The 18,354-nt window shown below is 40.9% G+C and overlaps 1 protein-coding gene across 2 annotated transcripts in view; it reads right to left on the bottom strand.

Moving 5' to 3' along the window:
- LOC119734293 (epidermal growth factor-like protein 7) overlaps positions 1-18,354 on the bottom strand; it is a 51,012-nt gene that overhangs the window by 18,118 nt on the left and 14,540 nt on the right. The window contains exons 1-2 of one of the 2 annotated variants that reach the window (XM_038207712.1): positions 8,717-9,112; positions 8,285-8,396 (exon numbers count right to left, since the gene is read on the bottom strand). In XM_038207712.1, coding sequence (XP_038063640.1) covers positions 8,285-8,391 — 107 coding nt within the window. In that variant the 5' untranslated portion in view covers positions 8,392-8,396; positions 8,717-9,112. Of the gene's footprint in view, positions 1-8,284; positions 8,397-8,716; positions 9,113-18,354 lie in introns of those variants that run through there. The other variant, XM_038207713.1, reaches the window with a different exon arrangement.

Here is an 18,354-nt window from a genome sequence, read left to right on the forward strand (position 1 = left end):
ATGGAAAGGGGGTCAGTTCAGTTAACTAGGGTACGGAGTTAGTTGCAAAACGTCGGCAGCCTCAGAAATGTTTGCAACTTCAAAAGGTGATGGCAGCTGAATATAAAACTGACTTTTCAGGGAACTTTCCGTGATCAAAAGGTGAGAAAAACACCCCGTTAGTGTTACGGTGCAGACAAGTAGAGAAACTGTTACCAGTTATCATGGCAGTGCGAGAACAATCATGTTTTGTTCCGGGTAGAGTAAAAAGGTACAGAGTTGGGGTGACGTTAACATTTCCGAGGTAAATGTTTCTGACGATTCTGTTTAGAATCAATAAGTTTTGATTGCAAGGAATTTAATTTGAAAACTAGGGGCGTATTATTAATACACACACTCGGGTATTGGGATGGCGTTGAGGCGAAGGGATATTGCCTTCAAACCTGGATTACGCCCGGGTTTTCTTCAAAATTGTTTGTTTCGCCAGTGGTTTTCAACATCTAAAACATGTCTCTCTGGGTGTACAAAACTCACTCTCGTGTAAACAAGGATGCTTATCAGACCCACTTGATAAAATGATTGACGACCTACAATTTGCTTGGCGGTACTCTTTCACGCATTACGAAGGTCATCATTCAACAAAGCACAAGAATTTCAATCCTCTCACCAACTCTCTCTTTCCTCGAAAAACAAAATAATTTACACTCAGCGTTGCCCGGGCTACAGAGGTCCTTGCTAAATTCGACAGGAAATATGTGTGAAGTGAGTAAATCACAGGGTTCAAACAAGCGCCGCGCCAAGACACGGGTGAGTTTACCATTCACAACTTTTGCTGTAAATAATTGATTCCCGCAACGCGCACGTTTGGTACAACCATTTATACCAAACGAAGTTATCCAGTTATGGCGCACTGCGGCACAGCATACAGCGAGTTTTGCCGTTCACAACTTTCGCTAGTAATTGATTTCCCGCTACGCACAGCGTTATACCAAGCAAATATTGCCGGTATGGCGCAATTCTTCAGTAGCTCCACCTGTCATGAAGCGCGTGCTGCTGGTGTTAGAAAAATGTTAAGAAAACACAACCGATACAGAGATGTTTGAAATTGGATCCTGAAAAGTACGTCACCGGTAACGTCTGCGGCACTTTAAGCATGGTAGCTATTAGGGATACAGCGATTTTTTTTTTGAGTGTAAAGTTTTGTTTGTCTTAAAAATAGGTAATAGTTGACGAAATGCAGAAACCGGACGTGGTATTTCAGAGATTGAGATGGTAACGGCAAGTGACGCGGCGATAATTGCGACCTTGATGGTCTTTCTGGTGATTGGGTGCTTAACCCTCGCCTGGCGGCCGCCCCCACGCCTGGAAAGAAGTTTACATGAGTGGAACCCCAGCATGTCCGGGGTCAGCAAAGGTGGGGAAAGTTTGTTGACTAGCCTTGGCTCAAGGCTGGGAGAGCTTGTATCAGAACCGAAGCAGAGGTATATACCAAGCTTGCCAACCTTAATTAGATATTGGAATGTACAAATCACTGCAAAAAAGGCACTTTTGGGTATGCTGCAAGTAAAAGACTTGAAATGCGTCTGACTGGAATGCGAAATCGAGCAAATCGAGGTATCTGAAGAGGGGCAACATTCTTTGGACGGGTCACAGGGTTGTTTTCTGGTGTAATAACGCCCTTGATTGGTACAAAAACAGTGGGGTGTTGCAGACATTTGGAATGTACGTCGTAAGTCGTATAGGACACGATTTTGTGAATGGTCTGGAAAAAAACCTAAATCATCACCCGAGGCTATAATTGGCTTAGCCCTATCCGAAGAAGAGCATTCACTAGGAAGTAATTGATACCGACAGATTGGTTTGTTGAGGCAATGCGTTAGTTTGCTGATCAGTTTCTGCTTGTTTGTTTTTGTTACGTTTTGTCTACATGCGCATGCCCGACCTACCGTGTTATAATGCGCGTGCGTTTTGTCTACATGCCCGATCTGACGTGTATTAATGCGCGATCAGCCAAAAGCTATACCAACACATTATTTGGCTCCTAATGGAAATACGCCATACACGTGATGTAAAATGCGGGAAATGCTACAGTTTTCAAACCGTATGATTGGTACCACGTGTAAAAGATAACCGATAGCACAATAAAAAAAAATCGCTGTTCATTCGTCTTTTGTGACGCACGGATATAGGTACTAACCTACTGGCAACAACTCATGTCATTTTAATGAATGAAAGGTTTGCGGAAACACCATGTGGGAATAATTTCTTAAACTAAGAGAATCTCTCCAGAAGACGTTCAAACATACTGACCGGAACGTCCAGTTTATACCTCTGGTTCTCTTCAGAACTATTCTTTTAAGTTGAGAAATTGTTCCCACATGGTATTTCCGCAAACCTTTCTTTCATCATGTCGCTTTGTGTGAAAATTAGAAATACGAAAAAAAAAGTCTTTTTATGGGCCGCTGAGACCGAAAATGTCCATGCGCAAAAGAAAATAAGGTCGGCAAAAAGGGTTACCAAATACAAATCAAAATGTCTTACGCATGTTACTCGGAAACGGTTCTCAGATAATATCCACTGGGCATTTGAATATGCGCGAAACTATTTTATGCCAGCGGCCTGAAAAATGACATTTCCCCTTGAAATTTAAACCCTCAATGCTTCTGTCATCCGGACAAATGTTTCCAACAAGCACAACTGATGAGAAAATTGGAAATTCCAAAGCAGATGGCGAGTCTTGAACTTTCTCTATAAGTCCGCTCCGCTATAGGGTCCGCCGGAACTTGAGACAGACAACAGCTGGTATAACCTTGCCCGTGAAATCTGTCCGTTTGACGGCCGACACATGGTCCGCTCATCACGCTGCCTCTCCTCGTTGATACCCGACAAATACCCGGACTTTCGGAACGGAATTATTCGCGTCCGGACGCCGGTTCTCGTGAAACTGCTATAAACGTCGGCTGTGGCTTTGATGTGGCCAATTATATTATCAATGATGGCAATTTAATAGTCATTTTACAATAATATCCCGGAGAATGCTCAAGGGCGGGCATTCCATTTGATTGTTATCGGTAACTGATCAGGAAAACAGAACCAGGGTACCTAAAAAAACACTGTGAGAACGAACAGTAATTCGATAGCAAACCCGACCGTCAATTTTGGCGTATTTTATGCCTGTTAAACGATAACAATCAAACAATTTGAGTGGCAAGCATGTGGTTAAATCATTTTTGACAGCAGAAACTAATTTCAAGATTGTATTTTTATAAGTGCCTTTCAGCTATCAAATCGAATTGGAACTATATGCCTTTCCCATGATTTTTCAATATTGGGGTATTCATAGTTCAATTCAACAGTGTAGCGTGGGATCCAGAACAGTGTTCTTGTTTTATTCGGCGGTTATAAAGTTGGTTCCAGTCGATCCAGGGTAATATTAGATATGTGATGGGATTGTGCTTTTGATGATAAAGTCAGAGTATGTCATTAGAAAGATATTTGGCTACAGGGCCATCGCAGATTTGTCCTTTGAACAAAATATAGGTAGAATAACAAGCAATGGCAGCCATTTTGAACACTTTGAAAATAACTTGTTATTCTACCTTTATTTGTTCAAAGGACAAATCTGCGATGGCCCTTTAGTTAGCCAATACATTTCTCATGACATACTCTGACTGTGTGCCAATTACATGCTTGTATCATCAAAGGCACAATTCACCCAAACGTTTCCCCTATCTGCCCCACTATAAACCCTAAACCACTTGGAATTTCGTCGCTCAAAAGCTATGGTATAGTGATCACCCTTTCGAAATATAGAGCAACGAAAGTATTCAAAGTATTATGGTTTCCTGTTTGATTTTCCAGACACGTATGAAACACACCACTTTTTTTCAACAAGTGGTTGTTTGTGTATGCAATCACGGATACGACCTTTTTTTTTCAAAAGGATCCGGAAAAAGTTTATTGTTAGCCCTCCTGACCCAACATTCCTAATGGTTTTTGCCTCCGGAACATGACAGCATGAATGTGAAGGAGCCAGGCCGTTTAAACCATTCACAAAGCACGTGTCCGCGTGTCTGGTTCCCCGTCTGTTCACCTTTGCCATGTTTGTTGACTCTCGTTCTCCAAAATCCACATTAAAAACTCAGAACCAACAAAATATTTATTCTGCCAAAATCATTTTTTTGGTATAGACCAGTATACACGCTGCAGGGAATGGTCTCACACGAGAAAAACAAACACAGCCAGTTGAACTCGACATGGTGTTAACTCCCCTATACTGACACTAAAATCTGACACCGAAAAAAATAATTTGTTTGGATTTGAATTTGAACTACTGGGGAGCTGGAATTTTTCTCAGAATTTCTTCCTGACAGTCATATCGAATAGATCAATGAAAGTCACCTTGAATTTTACCATTACGGGTGATGCTTTTTGCCAGCGGAGAGCAACTTTCCGAAAGAGAAAAAAGCACACACACAACAATGCTTAGCAAAAGAGGGCCACGGTACCAGACAAAAGCGGAGATTTACTGCTTAAAGGGGCATGCAATGAATTTTTTTGTTAATGCGATCCTTGAAAATGCACATGCTTGAACCTTATTTTAAATGTTCGTTTTGCCACTTTCAAGGATATTTTGGTGCCTTTTTTGGTTTTTATGCTAATGCAATATCCATATTCATGAACAAAAGTGTGATGTCATTTCAGGTGGAAACCTCAATGTTACAGCTATTTCAGCACCAAAAGTTGCCAGAATTGTGGATATTTTGCGGTTGTAAATTTTCTTTTCTTTGGGGACTCGTTGTTGTGTCAGTAGGCCTACATGGCAGTAAGCCAATGAGCAGACTTTTTTTTCAATGAACACATTTTTGGGTTCGCAATTTGAACAGAAAACCCCTTAACTGAACAGTGTCTTCCTGAAATGACATCACAGCAAGAGCGCCCTCAGCTGTCCGGAAAAGTAAGTACTTTAAAAAAAAAAATTGTTTAAAGAATTGCACTTTTCAAGAAAATAAACCAAAAGGGATGTCAAATAGTTTCGATATATTAAGAGGAGCAGGAAGTTGCACAAAATGTGTTCCTAAGAAATATTCATGTCACGCACCCTTTAAAACTGGATCGTATATAGCAAATGTCTGTTTGGCAGCTTCACAACACCATGGAGCTATAAAGGAGCGTAGATTATCAGACCAAGAATTGGCTTAAAGCGAGGCCCTCCCTTACACATCTTTAGGACCAACGCATAGCTACGATGGCCCTTGACGGACCATAAAGAAACCTATGAGCCAACCATGAGCCAACTAAGTAAATATCTGACACAAATTGCGCCCGTGGGGCTGAGGGGGGACTTACAAACCCAGGTCAGTGAACTTTGCGAATAATTGTCAAACCAAACTGTCTTCCAACTGTCATGACTCAATGACGTGATGCGCTCCTCCCCAACCCCCATGGGATCAACGGTAATATTTCAAGTTGCTCTAGACTACATTGGATTAAGGTTGACCCCTTTATGTACGTCAATCCATGGGGGACAATGCGATTTAATTTTGACTGACCATTTTTTTATGAATGGTTCTCGATGTCTGAGTACCACTTAACAACGAGAGGAAATGTGCATTACCGTTATACCAGGTCGTCGAATTAGTGGTTATTATTTTTATTTAAATTTAATAAAATAAATTGGGATTGGCGGGAGTTACCTTGGGCGAAACGGTATAAGCATAGGGAGTTAATGCAGACACGCGTGGTTAAGCTCAGGTATTTTAATTGGGACGACTGGATAACAGACTATCTATACCAGGGGTGGCCATCTTGGTTCTCCTGCACAAGTCTATCATTCAGATCGAGGCTCAAGTACCAAAAAAAGGCATCTGAGGCATTAGAAAACACACATTACCTCGTGATTTCACACCATGCTAGTAGGACATGACCAATATGGCAACTTGTGAAGATTACTCCAAGTATCATTATTATTAAATTATGTTTGTTCAAGCTCTAGCTTAGGGTTAAGACTTTTACTGTCTTAACCAAGTTTACACTTTTCATGGTGAAATCTCTTTTTTCCCTATTGGCAACCACAGCCTTTCACTCTGTTACAAATGACACAACAAAAACCACAACTGAAAAGTGGCGCAATTCTCTAAATAGACCCTTTCATAAAATTGGTCACTGCTCAGTCAACTGTGAATGTAATGAAATGACCAGGGTGTCATTTTAAACAGGCATGCAACTGGGAAGTCACAAAAAAAGAGGAAATTCAAATTTTTCCAAGACTTTGTACATTGTTTTTCTATTTTCAATGGCACGCATTGGAAGTGAAAAAAGAGGAAATCAGCTGATCCGAGGAAAAGTTGCATGCCCGTTTAAAGAGGAGATTCAACCCTAACAGAGGATATCTCCTTTTGATTCGCATGTGCCCTACTTCTGTTTCAATTAGCAATAATATCTCGGTTTCGTTTTTTTGGATCCACCCTGTATAATCAGTTAGTTGATTTCTCCATGGTTTACTTTAACAAAGTATCGTGCACCATCAACTCAAAGAAATCTTCACTTCAACAGCGTTTCACGCACCGCGCCGGAAAATGACAATTTACATTGAACAGCCGGTTGGTCACAATCTCTCCCATCCCCCCTCCCCCTAGCCTGTGTGAACTGTGTGAACAACAAACAACTTACTGAGCGAGATACGGAACACATCATCAGTCGGAAATTGCCGCCAGAAAAGCAGAGTCAAGAAGTCATGTTTCCACAGGCAATCATCTGTGAAGCAAAGCCTTGCGCTCGGTGCCAGCTAGTGTGAACATGGAGCTATAAAAAGGAGCTCCATGGTGTGAACCACTTTGCGATGATACATTTCAAGATGAATGGGTCGCAACGAGGCCAACCTAATATTTTCTCAACGGTCTGCCGGTTCCATTAGCCTTCAAAATGATTGTGAATGAGAACAAAACAAATCTGGGACAAGGACTAAATCGTTTTTACTTCATCTTTTCATAGTAACACTTTTATCGTATTTGCCTTTTGAAATTTGCATGTCTGGAAGACACCGAGTATATAGGGCTTCAGTGTATTTAAAATACGTTGGTGAAACTTGAAGGGCAAAACCAAACACATGTATTATACGTGTATTGAATTTACATCACCCCGACGCAAATTCCATCTTATGAATATTTTCATTGTGGTACCCGCTGCTATATCAGATTCACACCAGCCAACCGACCAAGGCAAGCTCGGGGTCGAGTGGTAAGACGTCTGTACTACTAATAAGCAGGTCGTGGGTTCGAGTCCCACCTGCGTGATTTTTTGTCTCACAATCACTCGGGGGCAACACTGAGTATACAGCGTTCATACAATACGTCGGTGCACGCATGGCAAAACCAAATATTGTATTGACATGTTTGCAGTGAGTTTCTCAGACTTTACCAATGTTTAAACATCTACGGGCCGATAAAAAGCATATTCTCTTTACTTTCTTCGTTGCTGCTTCCACATATATAACGGTTTCGTCCCGCAACCCATCTCTAAATAAAAAGCAATATTTAATGTATCCAATTCAAGAGAATGAAAAGGGCTTGGTCTACGACTCTAAGAATTTTCCTCAAAATCCACGAGAAGCATGAGAATGAGGCTAGATAAAACAGCCTAAACCGACACTTGAAGTTATTTTTTAATAGGCGTCGCTAAGTTCTTAACGACCCCTCGTGGTAAACACTACTTGACGGTAGAGCGGACGCAGTTTATACCCTCAAAGATAAGCGTACGAACTACCCGATAATTATCAATCAAATGCACTAAGTTGTAGGTTGCAAGGTTGGTCGTGAACATGGCTCCATGGTCGTGAAGATGGTGAAACCATGGAGGAAGGAATAAGGTAATGGTTAGATTTGAAACTTTGAATGATTGTAGTATGACGAACTATAAGGTTACGGTTAGGGTTAGGGTTCCTTCCTCCATTGTGAACATGGTGAAACAGTCCTGCATTTTAGCTGGACCCCGAAGGGAGCCAGCCTAGTGCCCATTGGTACCAAACATGACTAACTGACTCGTTGACTGTCACTTGTGATTTACACTGGTTGTATTGACGAACAGAATCGGGCAGTTCCATCGTATAGGATTACCCCGTAGGCCTAACGCCAATAAATGAGCTAAATCTGGCCCATAGTGTAGAACACATGCACGAAAAAGACTTCCAGTGAATAGCCATTCAGAATCCATGGAATAGAATCCTGTGCACGCTGGGACCAGCTTTATTAAGTTTGTTTTTTGGGTTTGTTATAATGCGGGAAATGCAAGTACGACTACGACTTACCCATACCGATGCAGATAGGCGTCCACGTTACCAATCACAAGCGATCCTAGAACACCCAGCACAAACGCAGTGTATCCAAAGAACGGCACTTGCAAAAACTTCCACATGGTTCCTAAAAAAAATCCGAGCGATAATTCACGTGAAACAACTTGAGGTCAATAAAATTGAGCCGCTAAATGCACACTGCTAGAAATCTTTGACAGGCTTGATCACAGAGCATAGGTTGGGATGTTATGTTGAGCTCCCAGGATGAGGAAATGAATCAGGGACGATGTTGGAACACTCTCCAAGAAACTGTGGAAGTCACTGGTTGGCCAAAAATAGGAAGAATTTCTTGGCAGCAATGCCTGGGTTCACGGCAGAGAGGTTTAGCACTTTTCGTGATCGCAAAATCTGGTATTAATGTTTTGAATCTCCGGTTCGGCCACTCACACGTCCGATGATGTAACTCTTCCGACTGTTTTATGATTCCTTATGACACCTTTCAATCTCTGGTTCGCAGATTTGTATTCCTCGGGTGCTGAAAACTCATCTGCAGGCAGACGTACGTGTGCAGTTAGCCTTGTGTGGTATTTCTATAACACAGCGTAACACCAACGGAGGCTGTCTCATTCAATTGGCAATGTTTACAAAAATTGCTTCTGTCAACTTTACTGGAGTTCACAGAGACACTGAGCTTATAAAGCCCAAAAGCTGGCCTGCCTTGCATTGCTAAGTGCAGTTGTTGCAGTATAGGCTAAATGGGACGCGAAGAGAAATTGTGCGTGACCAGTTTTTATTCGCAAGCAGTGAATGAACGGTTCGAGCGCTGAGCTCTACTTTTAGATCAGCCAATAGAATGGCCCCATTTCGCAGACACTCTGTCAAAGTGGGTTTACTTTTGGATCTCTGGGTCGTACAGGATTCAGGCTGCCCTGATATGTGAATTGCCTATTGGATTTTAGTCGGGGCCCTACTTCTGAGATTAGAAGAGGCCAAGACGGACGAAAAGTTCAAACGGATTGTGTCTGATTGGGTGTTTAAGGAAAACTGAATGAATTGATTTTGTGATGAGGAATGGCTCACGGGGTTCTGCAGGCGCTGATTGGCTGACACGGGAATGGATGAAAAAAAAAACCCAAACAACCCAACAAGTTATTCATGGAGGAATAAAAACACGTTTTTCTGTGAGTGTTTTCAAGACCAGGGTGACGTATGTTGCCAGGGTTACTTTTTTGTAACCGTGGTGATTCGACCTTTAATGTAAGAACGTATACAGTCGTACATGTACATGGAGGCTATGGCTTGTCAAATTTCTCGTTTTACAATTTGGACAAGGATAAAATGCCACATGATGTATATAATTACGCTCGAATTTAACTTCCAACATTACTTTTGGACGTAATAACTCATGCATGAAACCCACACTGGCAGGCGGCACGCCGGAATTCAAAAGGTAAACCTCCAATTGTGACTTCTTTTGAAAAACTATAGACACACCCAAAAAGTAAAATTCTTTGGGATTTCTTTCCTAAATGTCCCTTTGTGATGTCAGTGCACGAAATATTCGAACATTTACCTGCAATGAAAGACGTTTTTGTATAATATATATAAATTTTCTAGATCGACTGAATCCACTAGCTGCAATATTAACGGCCAAACGTTCCATATTCGTGTCCATAACTGGCGTCCAATTTGCAGAGAGGGGGGGGGGGGGGACGGATGATTAGGGGAGGGGTCGGGGCACTTGCGGTCCTCATTCTCAGGAGATGCACTCAATGGCTTCGCTTCAAATTTCAATGAAACATAATGCTCTTTAGGGGGGGGGGTTGACATTGGTGGAAGGCACGGGGGTGTCCCCTTCCGTAGTTACACCACTTAGACAGAAATATATTTAGAAAAATCTGAGTTTTACCTCTTAAAAATGCTTTCTGTTTCAATAAGTAACATTCTAGCAGTCAGTTCTATAGTAAAATTTAATAAGAGGAGTAAAATGCATATGCTATTGAGAACTGCAATTCTATAAAAATGCGATTGTGAGCAATCCCTTCCATTTTTTTTTAAGAGTAGGGCGAGTATGGTTCGTCTTTTGTTAATTATTTTTCGTCACAACCAATCTTTACCTTGCCAGTGGCCTTTATCCTTGCCAACTGTACCCGGGCTGTGAGTGTGAGTTAAACTACCAAAATCTCCCCCAATTAAGAACATTTCACCCGTTTTCTCCGCCTATCCTTAAGCTGGATATTACAGCTGGGCAAAAATAGTCAGTAAATTATCAAAGAAATTGGTGGTGTGAATCTCATTTTCCTAGTCAAGTCCTCGGATTGGCCCGTGCTAAAATTACCAATCAGCAATTTCCGCATTCGAGCCAACGTTTTATTTTTATTCTGATGTAATTGGATATATGGGCTGGGATGGGCAGCCAATGATCGCAATTAAATTTTGTAACTTGCATGTCATCGATTAATTAACACATTTTTTTTGTTTTCCATTTTCCTTCATGACCAAATACTTTGAAAATCTGCGTTTCTACGAATAAGTGTGAAAAAAATCAACTAATTTTTTTTATGGAAAACTTCATGACCGCGCATGTGCGTTTAAGACGAAGGTAAGTACATCACGCGGTATGTCAGCACGCTTCATGTGTGGCCACTTTGAAGTGGTTTTTGTGTAGATAAATACTTACAAAACCTCTTGTCCCAAATCCCAGGATTATAACCACTTAGGGCAACTTAGGATAGAACGGGTGGTCAAGGATTTTATAGGGGAGGAACGACAATCTAAACTAACAAACCCACAAAGCTTTGATGGATGGTACCTTTTTGTCCTTTTGTGAGTTTTGTTTCCATAATTGCTGTTTCTGTTGGTTCCCTTCGCCCATTATCAAAACGATGCTCTATAGTGTTGGGATGGGTTCCTTTCGCAAGGTAATTATGTTTTGTGGAGTTTGGCGGAATAGAGTGCCTTTATCATGACAGCCTTTGGAAACCATTGTTAATGGTTAAACACCTTTCCCCCTAGTGTTTAAATGAATTGTGTGAGGGGATTTTAAAGGGTATGCTGATGAGGTCGTAAATGGTTTAAAACTTAAGTTTGGAAATGACCTGCATGTAAAAAAAAAAATGAAACAGGAGTGTCCAAACCATGCACGAATTTCAATACTTTGCAAAATTAATGACAAGTATAAGTACGGTTAACCAGCAGCTGTTTTTGTTCATGAGGGATAACTGGATAATTTGCTCAGACCATCATGAAGAAATTGGCCAGAAATTACGGACCGGTTTCCTTCCAGTTCTTCTCCATGCGCGTGGCAGTCACAGCGGCGTTTATTCTCTAGTCATTGTTGTCCTGAACGACTATCCAGGATCCGGGACCGGAAGAAAATGTGTTGTGAAAACATGAATGGTTTTAAACGTTTGTTCCCATCTATACAACTCATGTGAAGTTATTACGAGCACAAGGAGTTTTCACTTCTCGGCACGGGTTCAAAGCAAGTTGACTTACCACCCACCACTTGCTGTTAATTCAGAAAAAAAAGTTATTTTCTTTTAATGAGTGAAGAGTATGTTGGTCTTTACATGTTTTTTTTGTTCACGTGAAGGCCGCTTGTCTGAACAACTTTAACCACTACAATTGAACATGTTGTTTGTGGATCAAGTTGTTATTTTTTGCTTTTTTTGCCTCTCCCTGCCTTGACAAAAGAAGAGAAATTCGTCTTTTGTCGAAATCTGAAAGGGATATCAGAGTTAATCAAGTGTAATAGCTTGGGATAAAGTAACTTAATCAAAAACTAGAAGCGACAAAATTAAGAAAACAGTTAAAAGGACAATTCTTTTTCTTCTGGCTTTTCGGAAACCAAAGAACAGACTTTCAGCCCAGCACGTTCACGATGAGCCACGAAAACAGCTACTGGAAATGGTTTCAGAAGATTAAGTTGTTGTTCATTTCTGCCTTTGTTGGCCTTTCTTTGCTTTCCTTTTGTCCAGAAGGGAATGAATATAAATCAATACTAACTGTTGTGGGTACACTGTTGGAAGCACCAAATAAAGAAATCATAAAACTGCAGTTTGTTTTTTACTCATGCTTCTAGAAAACAAAATAAATTTCAAGGCTATTTAGATTGTTTATGGTCAGGAAAGGCAACTGCACTGAGAATTTTCGCTTGGAGAAAAAATAGAGTAGCCAATCTCAAAGGGGATGAGTAAGACTGTTCATTTAAAGGTAATAAACAACATTTGCAAACATAAAAAAACAAAACTACCAAATTATTATGAAATACCTTACTTCACTGACTGTAAGTGAATAATGGTCGCAAGCATCCCGTGAAATCATGGCACCTATAGTGTGCTTTCATTTTCGAGAAAAGCGGAATTTTTGTATCAATTTCCCAACCATGGTCGGCCGACCATCGTTGGAAAAAACACCGACTTTTTTCAAATACTGCCTCCAATTTACCAAATTTTGTTTGCAATCGGTTACACATCCGTGAATCCATCCATTTCTGAAAAGTACAGCAAAAGCAAATGTTGTATATTATGTTAAATTGCAGTGACAAAGTTTAAGGCTAAAATGCAGTAGAAATGTCTGCTTTCTAAATTTAGAAATTAAATCACTATAGGGTTCTTTCTGAAATCAGCTGAATTGTGGTGAGCCCCCTGCCTTTTCTAGGCGGGTGGAACAAAGTAAGCACAGTTTACACAACTTTTCAGATCTTTTGTGTGTGTTTGGTTAGGGGGAGGGCTATTGTCGCTTCTTTTGTCGAGTGGATTTGCAAAACGACCCTGATAGGTGAAGAATGTAAACTGTCTACCACAAAAAAGAAAGGCAGAATCAGGAAGTCATGTGATTTTCTGTTTCTTTATGGAGTTTGTCTAACTTTAGTTCTTGTAAAGACCAAGGTTCTCTGAATGAGTTCCCAGCTTTGATGGTTATAGATATGAACCAATCTGTGAACAACATTATTATTATTATTAATAGGAGAGTTTATCTTAAAAATGCCCAGAATATTGTGTTATTAACCGCAACAGCCAGTGATAAATGAACTTCAGGCTAACTTGGTTATAATTCAAACCATGTCTTCAACTCCTAATACACAGAATTTTACATCATGCTGATGTACATTGTCTTTCTGTAAAACAGTTCTGATAAAAGTCACAACAAACCTACCAAAAAAAAAACGAAAAAAAAAACAACTCACAGTTAAATTATAGTTTAAAAAGTATGCTTTTCTCACATTTTGGGTGAAATTGACATACAATTTGCCGGGCTATATTAAGCAGAAGGTACACCAATATCAGGCATCCGTTGCCTATTTCCCCAAATGTGTGAACAAAAATAGAAATGTGACAGGCATCATCAGCGTAACACAGACTCACAGGTGGCGGCCGTGACAGAATTTTGTGCTTGAAATCAGGGACCAGATGTGTTCCTGGTTGAAATACCGTTTGCATTTAGCCATGCCCTTGGACAAACAAGTTTAATGTTGGAAAGCCATAAAACAAATTGTTTGATGATCTTCCAAATCTTTAATCCCATTTCAGACAGGTGTTATAAAAACGTGGCACAAACCTAATTATTCTTGAGAATAGCTCATATGTCAGTCTTGACGTTGAAACAATAAGGAGAGTGGCATCATGCAAAAGATCAACTAATTGCAGTCGTCCAAAATGAAAACGGAATTCCTTTCTTGTTGACTGAGCAACTCTGAATAGACCCCTTGCATCTGACGCGGCATCTGACGCGGCATCTGACGCGGCATCTGACGCGGCATCTGACACGGCATCTCACGCCGCATCTCACGCCGCATCTCACGCGGCATCTGACGCGGCATCTGACGCGGCATCTGACGCGGCATCTGACGCGGCATCTGACGCGGCATCTCACGCCGCATCTGACGTGGCACCTGACGTGGCATTTGACGTGGCATCTGACATCGCATCTGACATCGCATCTGATGCTGCATCTGATGTCCCATCAGACGTCACATCTGATGTCGCACGTGACGTCGCACGTGACGTCGCACCTGAGTTAGCATTGGACATCGCATCGGACATCGCATCTGACGTCATGCCTTTGTTCCTCCACGACACCCATAAGTATTTGCACCTTAATTCTTCTGGAATTTAAACAAGAAAAGAAACTGCACCAAGCAAAGGGTCTATACATTCTGGATCAGTGTGACTATGGAGCGCCAGATTGAAGTTGGTGTCAGAATCTGAAATAAAGTTGCATGTGTTGGAACAGCTGCATACCTGGATGGTTGCAAGTGTTGATGTCTGTGCTTTTTTTGGTAGTTGTGGGGATATGTTGTATCCTCTCTTGACTGAGGATCTAGAAGACAGGTGTATCTTCCCACCTGCTTGGGTTAAACTGTCAAGAAATTAACTCTGGATCCCTCTGTCATGGCCCCCTGGTCTCTGGAAGAAGGCTGGAGGTGATTAGGAACTCCTTGCATCACAGAGGAAGCTTGATAAAGACTGAGAGGGGGGAACAGGGGGGTACAGGCTGTTTTTGATGATTAAAGGAAAATGGTAACAGGTGTTGGTGGGGATGTTGTTGGGTGAAGGGCATCAGGGGAGACAGGTGTGATTGAAGGCAACGGGGATTAAGAGGAAACATTCTTAATGGTGAGTTGAAGCATGGTTGAAGACTGACAAACCAATTGGAAGACTTGAAACCTAAGAAACTTTAGAACATTTTAAAATGATTAAAATTGAAGAATATATTTAATATTTCTGAACATTTTATTAGGAGGCGCACTTTTGTACAAAGCAACTGCCCCGTGACGGATGATCCAAACAATAGCTAGTACAATGCTTTCACCATTGTAGGGGGCCTTCGTGAGTGTTAGTGTGCTGGGATTTGACTGTAGTTGGAGTGAGCACAACAACAGGGAGACTTGATTCACTGTTTGAGTGCCTCCTGTGGTGACAGGCAATAATAAGTTAAGACTTCACCATTAATATGCATCATATATCTTCCTTTTTCTTTTACAAAATGATTTATAGTTTAGGTTAGATGAAAAATTGGGTATGGGATATGAATCCCGGGACATACCGTTATTTCGTTTTACCGTTTTGGATTTCCTCAAAAACAAAAACAGTAAACGAACCGATGACCGTTTTGTCGTTTTACAGTTTTGTAAAACGGCAAACGGTACTTCGTTTTATCAGTTTAGTAAATTTCATTACAGCATAACGATCAATGATTGTTGTTTTACAGTTTTACACAAATAAGTTTGATAAACAGCAAAACGGTCAGTATTGAATACAGACTGTTTTTTTTTATTTCAGTGTCATAGTTAACAGTTCGTGGTGCATTTTGTGGCAGTGGGCAAGGGGGAGGAGGGTGGAGGGGACCATGCCGTGCACGAAGAAGTGTTACCTCGGCATAATTAATGCGTGGTGTGATTCCTGGCGTGACTTTGACCCCCATCTACTGCGATTCAGTTGGTGGGGCTTGAAGAGTTGCAAACAAAAATGGCGCTGGAAAATTTCATGGAGGAAATTTCAGAATAGTTACAGGGTGGTAAGACGTACGAAGAAGTTGCAGATATGTTGAAGGAAATTGGAGTGGCCAGCGCGGCTCTTTAATAGCCAATATTCTCAAATTCTGTCGTGAGAACTAGAACGACATAAATGTAAGGAGGGCAATTTGACAGGCAGTGACTTGATCCCAAGGACACATTAATATTCCAAGGTGCCGCATTGCTATAATTGCCAACTTAAACCTGAATAAAAAAAATGGTCGACAAGACTATTGACCGTTTTGACATTGTCATGTTTTTGTAAAACAACACTCTAAAAATAAAGCAACTAACCGTTTATTACTTTTTACAATTTACAAAAACAATAAAAAGGTAATTGTTTTTTGTGACTTAATACCGTTTGACGGTTTTACAAAACTGTAAAACGACAAAACAGTCAATGGCTCGTTTACTGTTTTTGCTTTTGAGGAAATCCAAAACGGTAAAACGAAATAACGGTATGTCCCGGGATTGATATGGACTGATATACCTAAAGAATTAAGGAAGCTTTGCATGGAGCACATATTCCATCAGTTCTGGTACTGTATCGTTTATCATTCTTTGAACAGTTGTGGGTTACCAGAAATACCCCTGAATTGAATTCCTTTGAAATGAAAATGATAAAAAATTCCCTGAGCTGGGTTTTACAAGGGTTTCACAAATGAGAGACTACAGCAACAGCTCAAAATGTTGAACCTAAATGTCAAAACCAGTTTCCCAGTAACCACCGTTTAGTAAAGAGCTCTGAAGAGGTTATATATAAACATCACTAAAAAAAAAATCCCAATCCCACCAATATTTATGGACATCTTATCAGATAAACTGCATCCTGTTTTTCCACTTCCTCTGTTCGAGACCCTGGAGCAGCTGCAATGCCCACAACAGTTTCAGTCTCCTAAACTCATCCAAGCAGGGTTTTCTGAATTCTCTCCGAATCCCAGACCATTTAGGGAAGGGTAGCCATCAGACCCTATGCAGTTCCCTATGGAGAGAGGAGTATAACAGGTGGTCCCTAGTGGTGTAGTACCAAGACTTCACCATCCTCACCCCCTATAACAACCTGTCACGAGGTATCAATCAATTATAGAGTTCATTTAGTACTACCCCTCATCCATCATGGTCTAGGGGAAAAGAACTATTAATGTAATAATCAGAGTTAAACCATGCCAATTTAACCTTAATCTTGCGGGTCGGTGTTTGGCTTCAGATCTCCATATCTGGAATGTCAACATGTTAAGTTGGACTAATTATGATTTAAACAATTTCCTGAATCTGATTACTTTTTTAATTTAAAAAAAATTATGTTGATTATGTAGGGGGTGCTAATATTCTATTTAATTTCGTTAACTTGTTCATTTTTTCCTAGTCAAGCTGGATGTAAAAGCCCAAGTTTACGATATAATTTGTACTCAGTGACTCGGTTTGTCGGGGAGTGAGTGAGTCAGAAAGTGACTCAGTCAGCCAGTCAGTCAGTCAGCGACTCAGTTACCAAACTGACAGTAGGCTGGCCCACACAGTCTAGCAAAACCAGCTTGCTCCAACCAAAGCCAGTTTAAATTTAAAGATTAACTCTGACACAAAACCAACCCCTTCAATCATAGCGCATCCATATAGTGCAGCCAGATGGGTGCAGACCTGTAAATAGGCCCAGAATTGCCTACGCGGGCCAAATCACAATTTGTACGCCCTAAATTTCTTTGCTATTAGAGCATTTTGTGGACCACAAACTTGACAGTTTGTAAACAAGATTGGTGGAAGCCGTGCACAGGAGTGCGAGCTCATATCACTGTAAAATTCGGATATTGGGCCCTAAAATTGCTACATTTTGCAATGGAGCAGAAGCATAATTTTTCAAAATGGTGATGGGCCACAGGACTGCTGACATCTTTGGATGGAATTTTCTCCCAAAAGTCATTAAATTAACACTCCAAAAATTGAACAGAAAATGAAAGATGATGAAATAAGCTTTAATTTGATGGGTGTCTCAAGCACCTCGGAGAATTGTGAGTATTTCAAATTATTTTTGGAAGTACGCCTAATTACCACTGAGGTCTATGAGTCGATTTATACAGGTCTGCACCCATATAATTCCTTGCTCTCCTCCATGACCACACTAAGCCCACATATTAACTCCGAGCCCTCGGTATTTTCAGGACTAACCCAAGTCAATTATCTCAAACACTTTCACCTCACAACACCGCACCTGCATCAGATAATCATCTCCAACTCAAAATATCTCTGCATCCCAAAGGCAAACATACCACAAGGTGCAAAACACCCTTGCATTTGTGGGACTAACCTGCTAATCCTGTATTTACAGGCAGGAACAAGAAGGAAAGAAGCCAGTGTTTGTTTTGATGGTTTTTGGTGATTGACAAGGCGAGGGGGGCAGTATGTTCGGTATGCGGGGGCCTGGAAGGCTGGCTCAGCTAGTACAGGACAGGTGTGAAAACATGGCAAGGATTCATGGAGGATATCAGAGGGATGGAACTGATGAACAGCTAGAGAATATATTGATACAGGAAGTGTTACTTTTCATAAGCACAAAAGCAATAAATATTAAATT

Source organism: Patiria miniata, unplaced genomic scaffold (genome assembly GCF_015706575.1).
Source record: "Patiria miniata isolate m_02_andy unplaced genomic scaffold, ASM1570657v1 HiC_scaffold_27, whole genome shotgun sequence".
NCBI classification, from domain to species: domain Eukaryota; kingdom Metazoa; phylum Echinodermata; class Asteroidea; order Valvatida; family Asterinidae; genus Patiria; species Patiria miniata.